Source organism: Eurosta solidaginis, chromosome 2 (genome assembly GCF_040869045.1).
Source record: "Eurosta solidaginis isolate ZX-2024a chromosome 2, ASM4086904v1, whole genome shotgun sequence".
Lineage (NCBI taxonomy): Eukaryota > Metazoa > Arthropoda > Insecta > Diptera > Tephritidae > Eurosta > Eurosta solidaginis.
This window is the reverse complement of record NC_090320.1, coordinates 25,462,970-25,485,739: the sequence shown is the minus strand read 5'-3', so window position 1 is coordinate 25,485,739 and position 22,770 is coordinate 25,462,970. Positions and strand designations below refer to the sequence as shown.

Sequence of the window (22,770 nt, the reverse complement as noted above, 5' to 3'; positions counted from 1 at the left end):
CCACACGGACTGGCCAGTTCGACCTTACCTAACATAAACGGCGCTATTTTATGGGGTATTATAACAGACCATTAAGTTGTCTTAGTGAGTTTCTCTTGCGGAGATATCTAGCCCTCATATTTATATTTATCAACGGCTTCATAAGAAATTAGCGTTGTGTACTTAAGCTCCGAGCATCTTAGCTTTGCTAGAAACCTCGTGCATGTGCGTCTTGGAATGTCTCTCCAATCTGCGTATTTTTGGAGCGCTTTGTTCGGATGGGTTCGCAGCTTTGTTGTTACTGGTGACCATATTGGACAATCAAAGTTTAAAATCGGGATATGCAGTACTTTCTAAGTTGCCAACAACAGCGCATTGTCTGTTTAGAAATAGCTTTCACGTGAAAACTAGACTAAGGAATAGTTTCAGTGAGCATAGGACGTAGGTTTGGTTAGGTTAGAGTGCGAGCACCAGTCCCATTGTGATACCACGTGGATCTCATATAGCTCTTAGCGAATTTTTAAATATTTATAAACTTCAAAACTTTGTTTGGATTTTATATGGTATTAACAAAATTAACTGTCGAAAAACCGTCGGCGGCAACAAAGTTCGCATGACGGCTAGCGGGTTAATATTTGACAAAAGGTTAGAGGTTAGTACTAGGTTAAATTATAATCTTATTCTCTTTGTTGTTTTTACTCACCAATAATACGCATCAAATTATCCTCAAATATGTAGGAATCCTCAAAGCTGTTATTCGTTAACACTTCCGTCTTCATTTTAAGCATATTTCCTTTCTTTTAATTTAATGCATTCAGTTTTTTATTGCAAGGAACACGCCACACGTCAGAAAAATGTTAAAAAAAACTCATGCAAATATGCGTTGCAGGCGTGAAAAGCTAGCAAATCTTACGATAAATCTATGACGATATTTAAAAAATTTTTTTTGTTGTTGTTTAAAAATTTGTATGTTTTACATATGCTTGTTTTTGTTTTTGTCGACGTTTTCTTTTTACTTTTTGCAACATACACAGCTCACTCGTGAAGTAAACACAAATATTTAATATTTACTAAAAATTAAAATACAATATTTTTTTCCCCTTGACAGTCACTTTTGACTTGGAGACTGGCTATTAAGTAGATAAGTAAGTAGATAAGTTTAAGTTTGTGAGTATATACATATATACATAGCTATAGTATTTATATATATATGTATATTTATGTATACACATTACATCGCATGCTATTGGCGTTTTTTAAATTTGATGCGATTCTTGTATAGACTCCCTTGTACAAAAAAAAAAAATAATAATAAATAAATAAAATCGCACCTTAATGATTTTTGCGTGTGCGAGTCTTGAAAGCGCTGCCGCACATGCGTTATCTGCACGCAGTGTTGTAAAGTATTTATTATTGTTGCTTTCCAAGCAAATTTTTAAAAATTTTTTTTTTTTTTTTCAATTTTTAAGTGAAGTGATTTATTTATTGCTATTTATATTTATCTTTTAATAGTTTTTTTGTGTATTTTTTTCTAAATTTTAAATATTTTTTCAAATTTTAACGTTTCTTTAAAATTTCAATTTTGTTTTCAAAACTCAAGTCTTTCAAAATTATGTTCAATTAAAATTTATTTCTATCCTAAAATACTAAATTTATTTTTTATACATTTTTTTTATTATTTTTTGTATTTTCAAACAGTTGTATTTATAGTTGTTGCTGTTCAAAGAAAATCGTTTTGAGTTTTTTCAACGTTTAAGTAGTATAATTTATGTATGTAATTAGCGAGACTTGCTCATATTGCTTTATGCCATGGTTTTGTTATTGATATTAGAGAAAAATTTTGCAAAGGTTACAAACTACTACATTACTAGGACATTGCTTTTACTTAAAATTTTTTTTTTTAATTTTTTACTTTTTTTAACACAAAATTTTTCAAAATCTTAAATATTTTTTTAAAATCTTAGATATATTTCCAATAGTTGATGCTTCTTATAAATATTTTAGGTTTTATGAAATTGGGTTCAATTAGAATATATTTCAATTCTTAAAATTTAAAATTTTTTGCTTCAAGATTTTAATTTTTTTCAAAATTGTTTTCAAAACTTAAAGTTTTTCTCAATTTTATTTTTTTTAGAATAAACGAAGCCCCTCAGAACATTTTCTTAGTTTGAATTTTGTAATATTTTACAGTTTCAGCTGGTTTTGAAATTGTAGAATTTTAACATTTTACAACTTTTAAGTCGAATTGATATTTAATTTTTTTTTTTATTTTTAAGGTTTTCAAATATATATAAAATACATTTTTTTATTTTATTTGAATTTTTAAATTTTGCATCGCTGGTTACGTTCACGCAGTGTTGTCAAAGATTTATTATTGTTGCTTTTTAAACAAAATTTTTTTGAGTATTTTAAAACATTTAAGTAAAGTAATTTATTTACTCTTATTATTTTTTAAGTATTTCTTTAAGCTTTTAACTTTTTGATAAGAATTTTTTTAAAATCTTAAATATTTTTTCAAAATCTAAAATTTTTTTTCTAAAATCTTAAATATTTTTCCAAAATTTGATTTTTCCTATAAATATTTTAAGTATTTTAAAATTATGTTCAATTAGAACTTATTTAAATTTGAAAATTTTATATTTTTTTTTAATTTAAACTTTCTCTCAAAACTTTAAAATTTTCTCAAACCTTTTTTATAGAATGTATCCAGTCTTTTATAAACACGTTCTTAGCTTGATTTCTTTTTTATATTTCAAAATTTTAGCTGTTTTTGAACCTGCTAAATTTTTAACACACACGTTTAAGTAAAAATAGTTGATATAATGGGTTCTTTTTTAGTTCTCAAATGTAACTAAAATTAATTTTTTATTATTGATATTAGAGACAAATTACAAAAACAATTGTATAAAGCAATATGAGCATATCTCGCTAATTAAATACCGATAATAATATTGGATTTTTTTAAATTTACTTAAATTTTTAAAATTTCAAAATTTATTTTTTTTTTGTTTTTGATTTTAGCATAGAACCCGCAACTTAATTAGTGGGTAAAATGTTGTTTTCTTATGTCGTTCTAAAATTATTAAGTTTTGATTTATAAAAAAAGACATAAAATATTTGATTTTAAAATTTTTCAGTTTTTAAATTTTTTTTTACTTAAAGTTAATATTTAAATTTTAGATGTTGTACATAGTTAACTAATCAAGTACTATTTCTTTTTCAACTTCACCAATTTTTAAATTAAAATTTTTTAATTGTTTGTTTTAATATCTAAAATTTTTGAAAGTCTGTGAAAAAATTTTTTTTTAAATTTAAGTAAATTGATATATCCAATACTTCTCTTTCGCGTTTCAATGCTCTAACTTTTGTTTGTTTTAAAAAAGATTTTTTTGTTTTATTTTCGAAGCATAAATTTAAAATTTATTTTTTACTTGCTCCTTTGAAATTTATATCGATTCGTCTCATAAAAAGGGTTTGCGTTAGCGAAATCGTGTTTAAAGGGCACCTAAATATTTTAAAGCCATCGATCGTGAACAACTTTTTTTCGTTTTAAATTTTTTCTTTGCATATTTTGTTTTATTTTGACGGTTGTTCATTTGATATTCAAAATTGAAAAAATAAACTACGGTTTTTGAGGTTGCGTATTTGCCATGACGTAGCAAATGCATAGCCGTATAATTTTTTGGCGCTTTGTGTAAAAATATTACACCAGTTTGTAAATGTAATGATGCTAGGCCATTTGCACAAAATCCTGAACTCCCTTATGGTTTTTGATCCAGCATATTTGCCATGATGTAAGAAATACACAGCCGTATAATTTTTTGGCGTTTTGCGTAAAAATACTACACCATTTTTCAAATACAATGATGCTACTAGACCATTTGCACAAAGTCCTGAACTCCTCTAATGAGTTTCAATGCACTCAAAAAAAAAAAAAAATTCAATAAAAGAGTAATAGTAATAAACTGAGAATACTGCGCTAATTATGTCATTTGATTAAAAAGTCCAACAATTTTCTTTGGCGCACACTCGCATACGCACTTAACAAAATGCTGCAGGGATGCACTTGAAATGTTCGCGTTTCCGTTTACATATACATATATGTATATGAGTGTATTATAAATTCTAACTATCACTCTTTATCAGGATAATATCCATTCATGTTATTAGTTCTCACTTTATTTATCACGATCACCAACAGCAATCTTCTTGGACGATCAAAATCGGTATGTCAACAGTTATCAAACAATTGTAGTAGTCGACTAATCAGCACTGTTCAAGCGTTGTACGTTCTTAGCTAGCTAAGGTGGGCCTAAAACATACTACGAGCATGTGTGTGAGCACAACACCGCAACGCACAAATAAAACCCGACTAAAGCAATAATGTTCTATACTCAGACTAAAACGTTTTAGTAATGCTAATGATAGTCTTAGCGAAATTGTTAAGGAAAACTGTGATTACGAGTGTCATATGTACACACATATGTATACTGAAACTGAAACACACATACATACATAATTATAATCACTTATATATTGGTTGTTCCAAACGTGCGCTTATTCGTTGTGGCAAATATTGACGCTAAAAAAAAATTGATCGTCATTGTCCGAGCTGAGGCCGGCCGGCTAAACGCTGCTGTTCTATGTAGAAGAAGTGCACAGTGTATGGTATTAAGCTTTTCATTTATTAAAATTCTTGATTGCAATTAAAATAGTTTTATTTTGCTTTTAAAATTTTAAAATAAGAATTTGCTACTAAATTGTTTAAATTTGACGTAGTTTTTCTACCACAAATTCTTGTATGTTTTTTATTATTAAACGGTTTTATTTAGGTTGACTTGACAGGCTGCACGGCCAACGCGAATTTTGTTATTAAAATTTAAGTTACCTCCCGATAAGCTACAAGCTTGAAACTAGGAATATAGTTTAGAACCCGATGACAATGCAATAATAAGAAAAAAATCGCCGCTAGGTGGCGCAAGGATCGAGATATTCACAAAAAACGTATTTGTGGTCCGATTACGCTCGTATTTGAAACACATAATACATACAAGAATAGAAAGCGACCTATGAAAAAAATCACCGTTAGGGGCGGAAGGATCGAGATATTCACAAAAATGTATTTGTCGTCCGATTTCGCTCGTATTTGGAACACATAATACATACAAGAATAGAAAGCGACCTATGAAAAAAAATTGCCGCTAGGTGGCGCATGGATCGAGATATTCACAAAAATCGTATTTGTGGTCCGATTTACACACATTTGACACAGAAATAGAAACCGCTTTAGTAAAAAAAAATTCACGCTAGGTGTCGCAAAAATTGAGATATTCAAAAAACTCGTACTTTTCTGTCCGCTTTGGCTCTTTGAACTAATATTATATGCAGTCCGGTAGAAGTGACATCAAAATACTTTGGAGCACATAAATTCAAATTTTGCTAGTGAAATTTCAGTATAAAAATTCTAGTCCCGTTAGAAGAGACGTCAAAATGCTTTGGAGCACATAAGTTCAATTTTGCTAGTTAAGTTTCAGTATAATAAAATAAATAAAAAAAATGTTTAAGTTAAACGGTTTTATTGAAAGCAATACTTACATTAAGTAGTAATAATACTAAAAGATAGAAAATAAAATAATTAAACACAATTTTTTAAATTAAAGGGTGGTATTGAAAACAATACTTACATTAAGTAGTAATAATACTAAAAGATAGAAAATAATTAGATAGGTCCTAGGTACTAGTCATCACACTCCTCATCAATCTAGGGCGTTGATCAGGCAATTAAATAAAAGCGTGGGCGCGTGAAATTTCTAAAAATGTGAGGCGTAGCATAACCTGATTAAGGTTCATGTTACGGGCAAAGAAGGAGAAATATTTGATGTTTAATAGCAGCTATAACTTTATTTATCAATTCAACACATTAACAAAGTATTTAATAAAGTATATAAAAAATAGAGGGAGCTCTTTAAAAAATTTTAGTTTCTTCCTTCTCTCTTTTGTTCCGAATTGAAATGTCAAGTTGTCGGATATGTATGTATGTATGCACAAGCAAGTGCAAAAAATGTACGAACGAACAGATTGTAGCAACATAAGATATATTATTGTGCGCGCGGGGGTTGCCATCGCCATCGAACGATAAAGCCTGGTTTTGACGGCAACATCCCCCCCTTCGTAAATTACCTACGGATTATTTACCACCATATTCAGTGCCGACATCCAGTTTAGCCACCTTCGTCGCTGGTCTTTCCATCACTCCTAGGCTCGTCTTTATGCTTACTCTTCTTACTTGACCGTCTTTCGCCACCACTGTCTTCACTATTCTACCTTTGGCCCACATATTTCTCGGCAGGTTTTAATCTACCACGATTACGATGTCGTCCACCGCCAACGGCGTGCATTTCTTAAACCATTTAACACGTCTTGTAAGTACAGGTGTATATTCCTTCACCCACCGTTGCCAAAAACGATCTCCGAATAGTTGCACTAGACGCCACCGCTGCCTTATGTTCATGCCATCAATACAAGCAGGCTTGTATGATTTGGGGTCAGGGCAATGTCATCAGTCGAATCGAGGCTTACAAAGGTGAGCGGCCGAGAATTAATGATGAATTCAGCTTCCATCAAAGCGCAACGAAACTTTCGTCGTTGAATGAGTAAGCTGGACAGACGCTTCGTAACGTGGTTTTCGCTGATCGAAGGAGGCGTTCCCATGCACCTCCAATATGTGGGGCGCTTGGCGGGTTAAAGTGCCACTTGATGCGATCGTATTAATAGTAATTTCGTCGAAATTGATTTTGATAATTTGGTCACGAACAAGCCTTTCCGTTGCTCTAAAGTTCGTGCCATTGTCGGAATATATTTCCAACGGAGTGCCGCGCCTTGCCATAAAATTACGTATACTCATGATGCATGAGCTAGTATCTAAACTGTAAGCTATCTCAAAATGTACCGCACGAAGTGTCAAGCACGTAAAAAGTACGACCCACCTCTTCTCCTTGTGTCTGCCAACGTTCACGAGAAGCTGGCCAGTCTCGCAGTGGGTATAGGCGCCATTTGTGGTGGTATAGGTACTGCTGCGTAAATCTTGCATTTTTGACATGATTGGCGTACCGCTTTGTACAACACGCGCAAACGGGGTATATAGTATGAAGATATGATGTTATTAATAACCGTTTCGTTAGACATATGGTGACAATTTTCGTGATAAGCTCGTACGATGAGGAATGTTATGACTCTCTCGCGGCATTACTATAGCATCCATATGGAAATCGATGGAATTGGCTCTTCCTTGTATGCGCATTACTCCATTATTGTCCAGGTAAGCGTTTAGCCCAGACAATCGACTTCGTTTGCTTAGTGGTTGCTTAGCACATAATGCACTGATCTCAGGTGAGAATGATTCAAGCTGCAATTGCTTAATGAGAAGATTTTCTGCGCCCTGGATCATCTCTGGCGTAATTGTGTTCGGCTTGATGTAGCTGTGTACAGCAGCTCTTAGCTTGGCAATGTATAAGATAAATGTGGCGACGGCCCTATAAAGCCTGCGCCAGTCGGAAAAATATTTAACGTTTATCGGTATAGATGGAACTTTGTTTACTGCATATACATGTTTCCGCAACTCGCTCATATTGACGTCATCAGTGATGGTGCACTCGAATTCGGGCCATTCAAAGCTCGCCTTCCGTAGAAAATCGGGACCGTGCAACCACTGTGTAATTGACACTGGACTTTGGTTGCTGCGTCTGCCACATTAAATTTCGTAGCGACCCATCGCCACTGCCTGACGTCTGAGTTTTCAAGTATCTCGCCGATACGATGCATAACGAATTGTTGAAATTTGCGTGGGTCCATCTTCAACCATTGTAAAACCGTCCTCGAATCTGACCAATATGTGACGTTTTGTATGTTGAGTTTGCGCACATTGATAATACGTTGAGACAAGCGTAAGCCGATTAACGCAGCTTGCAATTCCACACGAGGAATGGAAAGATGTTTTAGAGGGGCGACCTTGCTTTTCGCAGCCACTAACGAAAGATCGACCACATCTTCTTGCGCTACACTTAAGTAGCAAGCCGCTGCGTAAGCGTACTCGCTTGCATCAACGAACGTATGCAATTCTACACGCGCCACATCATCAAATTGTTGTGAGTAGCACCTCGGAATTTCGACTGCTTGTATTAAAGGCATCGTACGCTTCCAATGTCGTCAACCTTCGGCAAGCTCCTCAGAGAGCTCGTCGTCCCAGCCAATATTAACTCGCCACATGCGCTGTAAAAGTATTTTCAGACCTACTGTGTAACACGCGACCAGCCCCAACGGGTCGAAGATGGATATGAGGACCTGCAAAACCTCACATTTTGTTGGAACGGCCTGCTCCGCTAAGACATATCTACGCTGCCGTGCGAACCTGAAAATATACTTAAAAATGTCGTTATACGGGTCCCAATACATACCCAGAACCTTTTCGGCCTCTCAATTGTACTGGGACTTGTTCTGCTGGGTCAATATTCAAAGGTCAAATCCACCAGCGCGATGAACAGTGTGAACTTCGTCTGCCACCGCAAATGCGGCTTCTTCGTTTTCGGTGCTATCTATGTAATCATCAACATAGTGTGCGTTTCGGATTGCCTCGTATGCTCTGGGATACCTCTGACGTTTCTCTTCGGCATTTTTGTTTCGGACGTAGTGAGCAATGCATGGACCGCAGTTTATGCCGAATGTCATAGCTCTCATGACATATGCGCTTGTTTGCCCGCTGATTTGGTCGAACCACAAAAAGCGTTGTGCGTGCATGTCCTCTTCGCGAATATTTATCCTATGGAACATTTCAGCGATGTTGGCTGATATTGCCACCTTCCCCACTCTGAACCTCAGTAGAATTTCGATAAGAGGTTGTAGCAGATCTGGTCCCGTGAGTAAATGATCATTCAATGACGTACCATGCGACTTCGCTGCCGCATCCCACACTAGTCTAATTTTATTAGGCTTGTTCGGATTTGTTGCTATGAAAATCGCTAGATACCAGACGTGCTTATTGTTGATAGCCATGTCGGCCTCCGAGAGTTGAAACGCGTAATTTTTTTTGTATTAAATTGTAGATTTGGTTATCGGTTTTTTCGTACAGTGACGGCTCGCGTTTAATTTTAGCCTTTAAACAGTTGAGACGCTAAAGTGCGTTGTTGTAGCTCTCGGGCAGGCTGTAGTCCTCGTAGCGCCATAACAGGCCGACTTCGAAATGCCCATTTACTTTAGCGCACGTTTGGTCCAGCATCTCAATAGCTCGTTTGTCGTCGCTTGACATTATATTTTGTTGTTTCACGGCGTCCAAGCTGAAGCTTTCTTTAACGACGTCGTGTAATTCTTGCCATTTGCATTCACAATGATGCATGGTTACATATGTTGCTGCGGTCGAAGCGCCTTGGATGCTCCACCCTAACCAACACTTAGATGCGATTGGCTCGTGACAACGACCTTCGCGTATTTTTCGAGGTACAGCAATTGTCGGCTCCTATAAGCAACATTGGTTGAACATCATCGTAAGATGGTAAAGGTATGTCCCGACGCAGGGTATGCGCGACGCAGCTCGCTTGCGTTCATCGATTGTTTCGGTAGAGCTAGATTTTTTTATTGTATGTACGTTATTTAACCAAAGCAGTCTGTTGTGGATATTTGTATTGACGCCCGCACCGATGTGCTTTCGCTGCGCGTAGTTTCATTCGTCCACTGTAGACATATTGGTGCTGGTACGCCGTTCATGCCGAGCCTTTTGAATGTTGACTCATCGATGAGTGTCACAGACGATCCTTCGTCTAGGAACGCGAACACTTCGATTGTCTTACCTGCCGCATGCAGCTTCACTGGCATTATACGAAAGAACTGTCTGCTGTTGTTATCGGCACGATGTGTGCTTACAATGGCCTGGTCGTTTTCTGCCTTAATTGCATTTTCATTGCCGCCACTATGCAGAAGTGGATGATGTTTTTGTGTGCAACCGTTCGTACCACAACCCTTCTTCGAGAAACAGCCTTTGTGGTGAGTCTTCAAGCAGCGATAACATGCTTTTCCCTTCTTACCATAGACCACCTTTCATTTACTGGCAAGTCTTTGAATGTTGAGCAAAGCGCAGCGTAGTAGTGATCAGTAGCATTGCACGCGAAACATTCCGTAGCCACTGTCGCCGGTTTATGCAAGAGCCTTTATTGGCACGTGCAAGTGCTGAAAAATGATCGCGATTCCAAGTAATTAATCAAAGCAAAACACTAAAATTTTTTAAAGATTTGTTACGGGCAAAGAAGGAGAAATATTTGATGTTTAATAGCAGCTATAACTTTATTTATCAATTCAACACATTAATAAAGTATTTAATAAAGTATATAAAAAATAGCGGGAGCGCTTTAAGAATTTTTAGTTTCTTCCTTCTCTCTTTTGTTCCGAATTGAAATGTCAAGTTGCCGGATATGTATGTATGTATGCACAAGCAAGTGCAAAAAATGTACGAACGAACAGATTGTAGCAACAGAAGAAATATTATTGTGCGCGCGGGGGTTGCCATCGTGATCGAACGATAAGGCCTGGTTTTGACGACAACAGTTCAGTTGGTCTTACTTATGACTATCAATCGAAATTTGACGCGTCCAACGATTTTATTTAATTGTCTGATCAACGCCCTAGATTGATGAGGAGTGTGATGACTAGTACCTAGAACCTACCTAATTATTTTCTATCTTTTAGTATTATTACTACTTAATGTAAGTATTGTTTTCAATAAAACCGTTTAACTTAAAATTTTTTTTATTTTGAACAATGTCTACTTAATGCGAAATCATCAATAATTTTTTTTAATGCGCGGTCATATTTGTATAACTGAAAACTTTAAAATATTTATTTTATTAAACAAATAAAATTAAAAAATAAAAACTATTAAAGTTTTAAATTAATATCTAAATTTAATTAAGCTAGGTAATCCATTTCCTAATGCGTTTTTGTAATGAGTTAAACCTTTTTTAATTTTTTGTAATCTTAATTATTTCGGCTACGTTAGTAAAAAGATTTTTTAAGTTTTCTTTGTAAACTTTTATTATTTTTAAAACTTTAAGTTGCTTTAACTTATTCGATTATTAAGGTAAGGTTTTTAGAGGCTTTACATTTCTACCAAAATTTTTATAGTAAAAGTTTTCTAAGCCTTAAATTAAAATTTATCATTTTGAAATTTTTTTATTTTCATTTCAAATGTTATATTTAAAATTTATACTTATTCTGAAATTCTAATTATTTGGGGATATCCATCTATAGGGTTTTCAAATGTGTTCAACATTTTTAATTGTTCTAAAAATTTTAAGCTGTGTTAATTTTTCAAATTGTAAAGTAAACTTTATGTTTAAAAAATATTTTGCAAAACATTTAGTTAAATGTGCATTGCATACACAATTTTTGAGTTCTTCTTAAATTTTGTGAATTTTTTTTATTATTTTGAGTAATTGAAACTAACATTTTCTTGGATTTTTTAGGTGTTTAAATTTTTATTTAAGGAGTTAAGTGAAATTGAAATTTTTCAATTTATAATTTTTTTGTAATGTTAAAAAAAGATTTCTAATGATTTTTTTTTCAATTTGACAATTTTTTGATTTTTCCCACTCAGCATTTAGGTGATTAAATTTTGAATTTCCCTACATTTCAATACAATTTGATTACTCTTTCTGACTAAATAATGAGTTATCATACAACTGAACAAAAGGAATAATCAAATATGAATACTTTTGATGATCAAAAACTGAATATAGTTTTTCAATCAAATTTTGGAATCATATTTGAATCAAATGTGTTTACTTTAGGTGATCAAAATTTTTAATCATTTTTCATTCAGCTTTCTGAATCTTTTATGAATATATTTGTTGACTGAATAATGAATTTTACACTTGTTAAAATTTTACTTCTCATTGAAAATCTTATTTTTTTCACATACACATATGTTTTCAATCATGATTCATGAAGTTCAGAAAAAATATGTATATAAAATTTTTATTATCAAGACATTCTTCAAGACAACGTAATGCAAATGCTGCTCTTGCCCGAAGATTTCCCCAACCATTTCTCCACCTTCGGCTTCCCAGAAAATACATAAATATTTGGACAATACAAAAGTTGTGAACTATTTGAACCCCAGGTAAGTGAAACTCTCTTGACATATGTACCTGGATATGGCTTCAACATCCCGTACCATATCGTATTTTAAGATGTTGACAATCATAGCTGATGCTGGATGTTGTAGTCGCAGGTGTATATTGTTCTAGTTTGTTTGCACATTACCTTTGGTTCAAATAGCTCACTTCCGCATGCTTTCTTCCCCCTTATGAAATAAGATTAGCATGTAGTATCTTATTTTGTATGAGATATGAAGAATAAATGCATGATAATCGCATTCAAAAATGATTCAAAAATCTCAACCAAAATGATTGAAATATGTTCACGAATATGATCAGAAAATGACCGTGAAAAGCATTCAAATATTAGTTTAAAACAATTAAAGCCCAATTTTACAATGATATCAGATATGAACAAAAAGCGTTTCGAAATATGAAACATAAATGAGTATTCAAGAATAATCACATTTATGGTACATTTTTCTCCCGACGATACGTTAATTTTCGAACAGAAAATGCTTTTAAATTTGAACGTTTTTAATCATCTGGGGGTATGATATTTGAATATTTTTTGATCAAAATTTTCAAAAAATGCTGGCTGGGTTATTTCAAATTAATTTTAAAACTGTTCTGAACTTCGTATAATTGTTAATTAATTAGGGTAGTTTAAATTTTTATTTTTTTTCTGTGCTTCTATAAATTTTTTTTCAAAATTTTTATTGTAAACATTTTCAAAATCTTTAATTAAATTCAATTCTGGATTATTTTTAGTAACGTTTTTACAATTTTTTTCTTCAACTTGATAGTGTTTTGTTTTTTATTTCAAATCGTTTTTTACTTCAAATTTTCTGGATGAAGAAATTTAACACAAAAATAATAATTTTCAGAACACATAAATTCTGGGTAAAATAACTTCTTTCTGATGTTCATTTTGCAATATAAGCAAACATGTTGAAAGTTTTTTTCCAAATTTGAAAACTTTTTTAATATCACATTTTCCAAAATCTTTCCCACTGTTTCTTTTGCAAAACTAGTAAAAAATTTGAAAGTTTTATATTTTCAAATTTAAAAATTTTTCAGTATCTAAAAAAATTGCCAATGTCTTTCCTTAAATTTTGTAAAGCTTTCGTAAAATAATTCAAATGTGTTCCTTTTGTAATATAATAAATTAATATTGTTTGTTTTTTTTAGTAATTTTTAAGTTTTTGTAAAAATTTATTAAGCAGATTTTTTCGTATTCCTTAATTGATAATATTTTAAATTAAAAATCAAAGTTTTAAAAATCTGAAATAATATTTTCGAAATTTTAAACAAAAATATTTAAAATATTAAATTTGAAATTAAAACTTTAAAGAACGTTTAATTCTGTTCCCTATGTAATATTTCCAAAATTTTTCCAACATTTTTCTTTATTTTAAAAATTGTTTATTTTTTTATTCTTGAATTTTTTATCATTTTATAAGTCTTAAAATTCTATATTTTTTCGGATGACGGCTTTTTTAAGTTTAATTTTAAATTTTAAAAATTTGTTTGAAAAATATCAATTGCATTTTTTTCTTTTGAAATATTTTAAAATTTTCTCAAATGTAAAACAATTTTTGATTATGATATTTAACTTTTTACCAAAACATTTTTTAATTTTGAAATCTTAAATGTTTTAAAATTATAAATTAAATTTTTTAAACTTTCTGTAAAGGAATTTGGGTTTTTTTTCAATTTCTTAAAATTTTTCATTTATTAATATTTTGACTAATTTATTTATTTGTGGTTTTTAAATCTTTAAAAAAATATTTAGGGTTTCAAATTAAATTTTCTTATATTTTCAAAAATTTCGATGGCAGGATGTGATCCTCCATTTATGCCGTGATAAAGCGCAGTTGTGCATATTCTAGCAACTCTAGCTGACGTTGAAAAAAGACTACACGCCACTTATCTTACTCAATATTTAAATATTTTTTGTCCCTTGGCAATTCAAAAATGTACACTGTGCGATCTTAGTCAACAATCAGCACAACAAATGTGGATCTATGCATGTGTAGCACTGCTACTATTTCTAAGTACTTTTTCTAGTAGGAGTAAGAGTGAGAGTGTAACCAAGCATGTATATGCAGAAAGCAAAAACTGCGTAATGAAATGGAAATTGAGGAAAGAGAGGTGGTGTCCGTATTTACTTTGCTATCCAAGTGCACGTTGTCTTTGGCAGTGACTTGTGGCCGCTGTATCAGCCACGGCCTTTTACAAGAAAAATAACACTAATACCAATAAGAAAACATTCTCGTGCGCCAATAACAAAATTCCATAGCACGCGTACACACATTTATATACATATACGTATTTTACACAAGCTCAGATGAACATGTACGTACATTAGGGTGGGCGTTATTCTACAAGACGATTTTTGTTTGTATAGTCCATCAATTCTATAACAACCAAACAAAACTGGCATCGTATTCGTACCTACGGCGATGTACAGAGGCAAACATCGCATCATAATAGTCCTTTGTACCCGTAGTATTCATTTGAGGCGACAAGCTTTCGACAGCGCATCGTATCATATGGTGGCATGACGACTCCATTATTCCATGCAACGCTCCATCAGCTCTTGGTATTTTCTTCCTTAAACACTTCACCGATAAAACTAAGCTTTTCACACATGGTTTCGCCAGATATTTGACCTGAGCTACGTACTTAATGCGGATCCATCAGCTTACTGCTTTAATGCACTGTGCCCCACAGAGGCAGCCCACATTCCACCATTGACTGCCCGAACACCATAAGAGGGAGATTGTCCGCATACGCGTAAGTTTGAGCGATCTGTCTGTATCGATACAGTCGCATACACACCAACGGTGAAGCTTTTGTACCCAAAAGGTTACTTCTGTTAAGATTCACTTCAAGGTATCCGTGCTTCTCGCACATATCAATGACTGTGTCCCAGAGAGGGAAGTCGAAGACAGTAAATAACCTAAGCACCTATTTACTGAAACTACTCCCAACACTTTCAACATACCCCCAGGCGTTTTCAATATAAGGTTCTTTCCGAAACCCATATTACCTATCCGAACGGCCATTACAAGCAATTTTTTGAAAGTATGAAAGCGTTGCGCAATCAGGCGCGCCAGTATATTTGATAATAGGAGAAGACTGGTGCTCCTTAAAAGATGAAGAGTCTATCCTGATTTAATCGGGTGACTTCAAGTGACCAACAACAACCCTCGCTGTTTTCCACTCATTTAAAAACAAAACGGTCTTCAAATATTCCGGGATGAGCTCTACACGCATTTGCACATCTCCCCGCGCAACAGGTTAAAACACAGCGACCGTTTAGACGTCGTTTAGCCAAATTCATAAACAAGTTCCTGGCATTTAGGTACAGGTAGCTCTTGTGCAGTAAGAAAGCTCTAGAAAATAGCTCGGTAAGGAAAAAATTCACAATTTGTCTCCATGCTGTCCATGAAGTGACGGATGCCAAATGAGTGCTTCACGTATTCTAAACCACTACATATCGTATGGACTTGACTCCTGGATCTACGCAGTGCGAAATAACAACAAAAACAATAACAATACTCTCTACATTCTACTGAAAGAAATTGTTCAGACAAGTTCTAATCATCACTGTGGGCGGCACATCAATCCTAATTGTTTACAATATTACGGCACTACTCTCTTACTCTCTATATCTCTCTAGTAATGCATACAATCTCAGGCTCAATCACAATTCCATAATGGCATTCTTGCATCTGTCGACGGTAGTACTTGTTTTAAAAGAAAATAATCTTATTTTGATTCAAACAGTTTTGGCTCCCAACTTATATCAGTGCATATCTAAAATTAGGGCTTGATTCTCTATTACGGAACGATAAATCGTTTCGTCTCAGAGACGAATCTCTAGTATATTTGCACTATGTTAAACGATAGCAACATATCACCTGACAATTGCCTTCACCTTCCGGTTTGACATAAAGTAAGAAACGTAAAGCCCGAACGAAAATGATACAGAATACCATTGATACATAGACGAAATCGTTTGGAGGCGAATCGTTCGTCTGAGCTATCGTTCGCAATACAGAATGAAGCCCTTAGTTTCGTTATTATACGATGATCAAAGTGTGTCAATATGTTGTTTTCACTTCTCTAGCACTCGAGAGGAATGTACTCAGCTGTTTTATGTATTAAGCCACATAAGATATAGAGGCTCCTTGACAGGATACCCAGTATAGGCTATAAGGCTTTCAGTCCAACCAGTTCTATTGGAAAGTTATTAGGCTTACACTCACATCTTGTGCACCCAACGTTAGGAGTCAAAAAGGAGAGCTTTTCGTTAGTTGTTAAACTTGTATGGCCGCCGCCGTGTTGTGGTGGTAGCGTGCTCCGCCCACCGCACTGAAGATCCTAGGTTCACGCCCCAAGCAAAGACACATCAAAAATTTAAGAAACATATTTTTTTAATTAGAAGAGAGCTTTTCTAAACGGGGTCACTCCTTGGCAGTGATTTGGCAAGCACTCCGAGTGCATTTATGTCATGAAAAACTTCTCAGTGAAAAGTCATCTGCCAGCAGACGCCGATCGGAGTCGGCATAAAACATGTAAAATGTCTTTGGTTCTCGCACCTGAAATTTATTTTTTTAAACTTGTGATGCACACAATTTCGGCGTCCAACGTAGGGAACCATAATTTTGCATAAAATTAAGGTACAAATATTAATTATTATATATTGTAACGAATTTAGGGAAATTCCGCTTATTCCAAACCTTCTGCTAACGTTCGAATCGCTAAACTCTTGAATAAATAACTCCAATATTCAATAATGCAAAATGGTATTTATTAGACTACTTTTTGAATAACACTTCACTTCACAACCAATAGCGTGCTTAAATCAAAACTGATTAGACATGCCTTAGCTTGCGCTGCTTTTATACTCTCGGCTTCCTCGTTCACCAATTTCTCCTAAGGTCTAGTAATTTCGTGAACTTCATGCTTGGTTACCAACCATATACGTGTATATTTGTAGTTTGTATCCATATGTGTGTGTATATGCTAGTACTACTTTGGCTGATGATGACATGCGTTTGTGAGTATCTCTCCGCTGCCTTGAATGTATGTGTGTAAATGATGATTGATTTGTTTACGTACATACGAGTGGCTGCTTAGTATCGGCTTAGTGATGATATTATCGCTTAGTGATGCTAATATTCGTCACAATATAAAACACCCTAATGTACATACATATGTACGTATGTCTATTTTCATAATTACTTTTTCACACATTCGCATGCATTTACTTCTGAAGGTGTGACTTTATTTATTCAATTTTTTAGCGGCAAGTGAGCGCGTCTAAGCGCCAGTTTGTCATTTCTACTAAAATCATTTTACCAAATAAATGTCCGTAAATTGGTTAGAATTTAGTAAGGAAAACAAACGGTTAAATTGCCAGACTAAAAAAACTATTAAACTTATCTATATAGAGCTATATTTTCTTATCAAATTCAAATAGCTAATCAGCAATGTTTATTATGCTGACGAGCAATTTTATGTTGTTATTGTTCTTTTTTTTAAATTATTTGTATTGTGCTTTTTTTTTGTTTCATGTGTTTGCTTATATTATTTATTTTTATTTTGTTTCATTCTAATTTTGTATTTTTTTTTTGTATATGAATGTGTGCTAATAAAAATTCTCAAAGTCACCATGCAACACTTTAGTTTTTGGCAATGATGTGAAATAATCACAAACGCGTAAATGTGTTAATTATTTGTTTGTTTTGATTAACTTTACGTTTTTGTTTTTGATTCATCCCATTTATGAGAGAAAAACAATTCGAACCCTTTTAGTTTGATGTGTGGAGTTTCCTAACTTGTATGCTGATTTTTATTGGGCTGTCAGTCATAAATTAGTTGATCAGACAATTAAATAAAAGCGTTAAACGCGTGAAATTTCTAAAAATGTGATTAAGGTTCAGTTGGTCTTAACTATGACTATCAATAGAAATTTACGCGTCCAACGCTTTTATGTAATTATCTGATCAACGCCTTAGATTGATGAGGAGTGTGATGACTAGTACATAGGACCTACATAATTATTTTCTAGCTTTTAATATTATTATTACTTCATGTAAGTATTGTTTTCAATAAAACCGTTTAACTTAAAATTTTTTTTAATTATTTTATTTTCAAGTTTTTAGTCTTTATTTAATTGCCTATTATTTCTCAATCTATTTAGTTCATTTAGTGACTCATTACTGCAAGGACTTTCATGACAATTTGTTTCAATCTAATTCCTCAATACATAATCCTTCCAAAGACTTTACTCGACTCTGCGCCACGTATGCTTGTCCCTCCTTCAACTCCAAGATATTTTGATGTCATTTCTACTGGACTGTATGTAATATTTGTTCCAAATATGAGCCAAATCGAACATCATAGGTCGCTTTCTATTCTCGTATGTATTATGTGTTCCAAATATGAGCCAAATCGGACCACAAATACGATTTTTGTGAATATCTCGATCCTTGCGCCACCTAGTGGAGATTTTTTTCATAGGTCGCTTTCTACTCTTGTATGTATTATGTGTTCCAAATATGAGCCAAATCGGACCACAAATACGAGTTTTGTGAATATCTCGATCCTTGCGTCACCTAGCGGCAATTTTTTCTTATTATTGCATTGTCATCGGGTTCTGAACTATATTCCAAGTTTTAAGCTTGTAGCTTATCGGGAGGTGACTTAAATTTCAATTACAAAATTCGTGCCAGCCATCCAACCAGCAGCCTGTCAAGTCAACCTAAATAAAACCGTTTAATAATAAAGCCAAGCTGTAATAATTTGCTATCTGTATTTAATTAGCGAGACATGCTCAAATTGCTTTAAGCAATTGTTTTTGTTATTGATATTAGAGAAAAATTACAAAGTTTACAAATGGCGATGGTTTCTCGGCCATCTTTAGGAATTTCACTTCTTCATCATCTTCTCCAACATTCATATTTTATACTAGCGTAAAGAAGATGCCTTTATCCTCTTAGCCATATGAATGCCTCACTGCTCGCTTTGCAATTGGTCTCTAAGTGTTGCCTTTTTGTTGCTATTCCTTTATTCACAATTTAGGTACATACTAATATTCTTTTTAATCCTTATTGTGTGGAATAATTATAGGCACGCTCTAAGAGCTTAGTAAAATTGGGTTTATAGTATTGCTTTTATAAGCAGTACTTCCGCTTTTCACTATTATATCAATATTATTATCTGTATTTAATTAGAGAGACATGCTCAAATTGCTTTCTACAATTGTTTTTGTTATTGATATTAGAGAGTAGCCATTGCCGTTTGTAAACATTGTAATTTTTCTCTGATATCAATAATATAATAATTTGCTTACTTGACATCTGAGAACCTCTATATTTCCTTGTAATGTCATTTTGAGCTCAGAGGTCGTCAACACATAGTTTTGCCTTCTAAACTAGCTGCAGATCCTTAAAGTATGTTTCTCATTTCACCGGCTATGATAAAACCTCTGGGTGGAAACGAATGCAGTGGTCAAAAGGACCGATAGCTTCTTAAGGCCAAAGCAAGGATATTAAACAACCCCATCTCAACTAGAGCTTACTATTTCTTCTCGAACAAGAACGAGAATTTTGAGAATAAAGAAATCGGATACTCCGCTTCCTAATAGATTCTCGAGTCGAGCTTCTCGATATTCAATTTAATAAAACTACCCATGCATCGACTAAAGTGAATTTCATGTATCTTGCGAGCCTTACAGAGTATTCTGAGAATCTCACGAGAAGTGGCTACTCGCGAGAAGTTTCTTCTAGAACAAATTCGAGAAATCGTCAGCTCTGAACACAATATAATCATCAAATTTAGATGAGACCTTTTGTAATTTTTTTTTATTTAGTTTTAAGGCCGACCCAGTCTAGCATTCGTATGTTTTCTTCCTTTCTTTTCCTTCCATTTACCTTTATCTTTTCTTTTTTCTTATCCTTTTCATTTTCTTATCCTTTTCATTTTATTTTTCATATCCTTTTCCATTTGTATTCTCTTTTCCTTTGTTTATAAGTTAAACCTCGTCAGTAACAGCAGAAGTGGGATCTGTTAGCTGCAGTAGGAAACGGCTGAGCACGTTCTGTCTTCGTGTCCTGCGCTCGCCAGGTCACGACTTCAGCTATTAGGGGCAACGAAGTTGTCAGATCGCGAGGCAGCAATTAAGTTATCTCCAAGAAAACTTCTAGTATTTGCCAAGAGCACGTAGTTATGCTATAACATAAGTGCTGACACCTGACTGGGGTTGTTCCGTTTGGTTGTCCAACGAGTTCTGGTAACACTATGGACATATTCAGTCTATGTAAGGTCTTTATTGACCCACCAGTTCAACCTAATCCAACCTTCCTTTTCCTTTTCTTGTTCTTTCCTTTACTTTCTTTCCTATCCTTTTCTATCTTTTCGTATCCTTTTTGTTTGAATTTTTTCTTTCCATTTTCCTTTTCCGTTTTCCTTTCTTTTTATTTAAAATTTTTACTATTACTTTTCCTCTCTTCTCCTTTTCTTTTTATTTTTTTCTTTCCTTTTCCTTTTTCCATTTCCTTTTCCCTTTTTCCTTCCTTTTTATTTTTATTTTTTACTATTCCTTTTCCTTTTCTTTTCCTATTTTTTAACTTTATCTTTCCGTGCCGTTTTCATTTTCCTTTTTCTTCTCATTTTTATTTCCTTTCCTTTCTATTGATTTTTCCTTTTCCTTCTCCTTCTTTTTTCTTTCCTTCGTCTCTCTTTTTACCTAACCTTTTCCCTTTCCTTCTTTCGTTTTCTTTTCTCTTAATTTTTCTGTTCTCTTTTCCTTTTTCTTTTCCTTTTTCTTTTCCTTTTACTTTTCTCTTTTCCTTTCTCTTTTCGCTTTCCCGTTTTTGATCCTCTTCTCCCTCTGCGAGTTCTAACATTCCTTTGCGGTTCTCTCCCCTTCCTTCTACTTTTCATTTCCTTTTCAAAAGCAATAACTAAATTTTGTGCTTTTAAATATACTAGCAATCTTCCGTCGGTTCGCTGCGCTTTGGTCTAATATAAAAATAATTCCAATGTATTTTAAGCCATTTACATATAATATTTACTTCGGCTTTATCTACATCTGTGTCTTCTTTCGCTATTTATCTTTACTTACGTGCTTGCTCTCAGTGCTCCTCTTTTCTTCTTTTGCTACGTCCCCCCTCTCTTGCCCCTGCATATTTCCTCATTTTTTTCCAGTCCCTCCCTTTCTTCATCTTTTCAACTGCCCCATACATTTCCCCTTCCTCTCGGGTCTTTCTCCGCTACACTTTTTCTTTCCCTTCCACGCCTTCGTTTTCTTTGTCTTGCTCTCAGCCTTTTCCTCCCTTTTCCTCTTGCTTTCGGACTTTCTCCCCTCTCTTGTTTCTTCCTTTTCCTCTTCATTCTCACACCCTTTACTTTTGCCCTTTTTTGATTTTTCCTCCATTTCATCATCCTCTGTTATTGCTCCCTCTCTCTCTTTCCTCTACCTTCCCATTTGACCTTTCGTTAACCGTTCTCCTCCCCGTTCCTATATTTCTTCGCTCCCTCTTTCTTTCTATATTCCGCTTAATCTTTCCCTAAGCGTTTTCCCCCCGTTTCTATTTTTCTGCGCTCCCTTTATCCCTGGCTTTTCTTCTCCATCGGGCTTTTTCTTTTTCTATGGACTGTATTGTCGTCCCCTATCTTTTTCATCTTCCTTCGCCTTTCTCTGCTCCCTGTCGTGTTTTCTCATCCCTCCCATCTCTTTCCATTTCGCTCTTCCCATCTACTCACCTATATCATACACTTACTTAAGTAAGTGTAAGATCACTATACCAATTTTTCAATAAGAATGCATGCACTTGAGATATTTTCTTTCTATAAAAGCTGAGTGGTACCACCCACTTACCCGAATTCGCATCCTTCTTTATCTTTAAAGTATATGTACGTAGTACAGATCAAACAATGTCATTTTGTCTTGGGATGCGAAGTGTCGAGTAGCCTAAGATACTTTAAGTTACAGGTATATACCAAATTTGATTACAATCCGTTGAGAAGTTTCGGAGAACAACCGCACATACATATATTTTTACCTGAGTTTCATGTTTGAGTCGTTCAGTGCACAAGATGATTTACTCGCATTTCGAGAAGCGGTATGAGTCCACTCACTCACACTCTGCCGAACCGTTCATCATAATTTCGTCAAATTAGGTCTTTTATTTTTATGTTGAGCGTTTTTAATTGTTTTAGAATATCAATCACAGTGTACCTAATCTCAAGAAATTAATTTTTATTTTGCAAGCTTTTGGTTTTGGTAACAAATAAATTATTCATGTACACAAATTTATAAACAACGCAAATGAGAGAATCCACTAAAAAAATATCTCACACATTAAATAAAAAAAAAATAAAAAAATAAAAAATGCGCATGCCATCGCTGATGATGCTGATAATTGTATGATGAGTGATGGTGGCGGTGGCGGTGTCGATTGCGTTGGCCCATTTTGTACTTTAACCGCGCCATAGCTGCGACATCCAATGCTGTGACGAAATGGAAAATTGAACTTTGTTTTCTTTCGTATGCGGCCGCGTCACCATACAACTTTTTTCCTCTTTCTATTTATAACAACATACATAAGTAGTTATATGTTTACTGTTATTC

At 34.0% G+C, this 22,770-nt stretch overlaps 1 protein-coding gene across 21 annotated transcripts in view; it reads right to left on the bottom strand.

Moving 5' to 3' along the window:
* Positions 1-22,770, bottom strand: part of Hnf4 (Hepatocyte nuclear factor 4) — a 112,990-nt gene that overhangs the window by 38,244 nt on the left and 51,976 nt on the right. Inside the window, exons 1-2 of one of the 21 annotated variants that reach the window (XM_067764686.1) lie at positions 4,157-5,658; positions 683-1,695 (exon numbers count right to left, since the gene is read on the bottom strand). The exons of 13 other annotated variants lie outside the window; for them this stretch is intronic. In XM_067764686.1, coding sequence (XP_067620787.1) covers positions 683-767 — 85 coding nt within the window. In that variant the 5' untranslated portion in view covers positions 768-1,695; positions 4,157-5,658. Of the gene's footprint in view, positions 1-682; positions 2,627-4,156; positions 5,659-22,770 lie in introns of those variants that run through there. 7 more of the 21 variants (XM_067764687.1, XM_067764689.1, XM_067764690.1 and 4 more) reach the window with 7 other exon arrangements.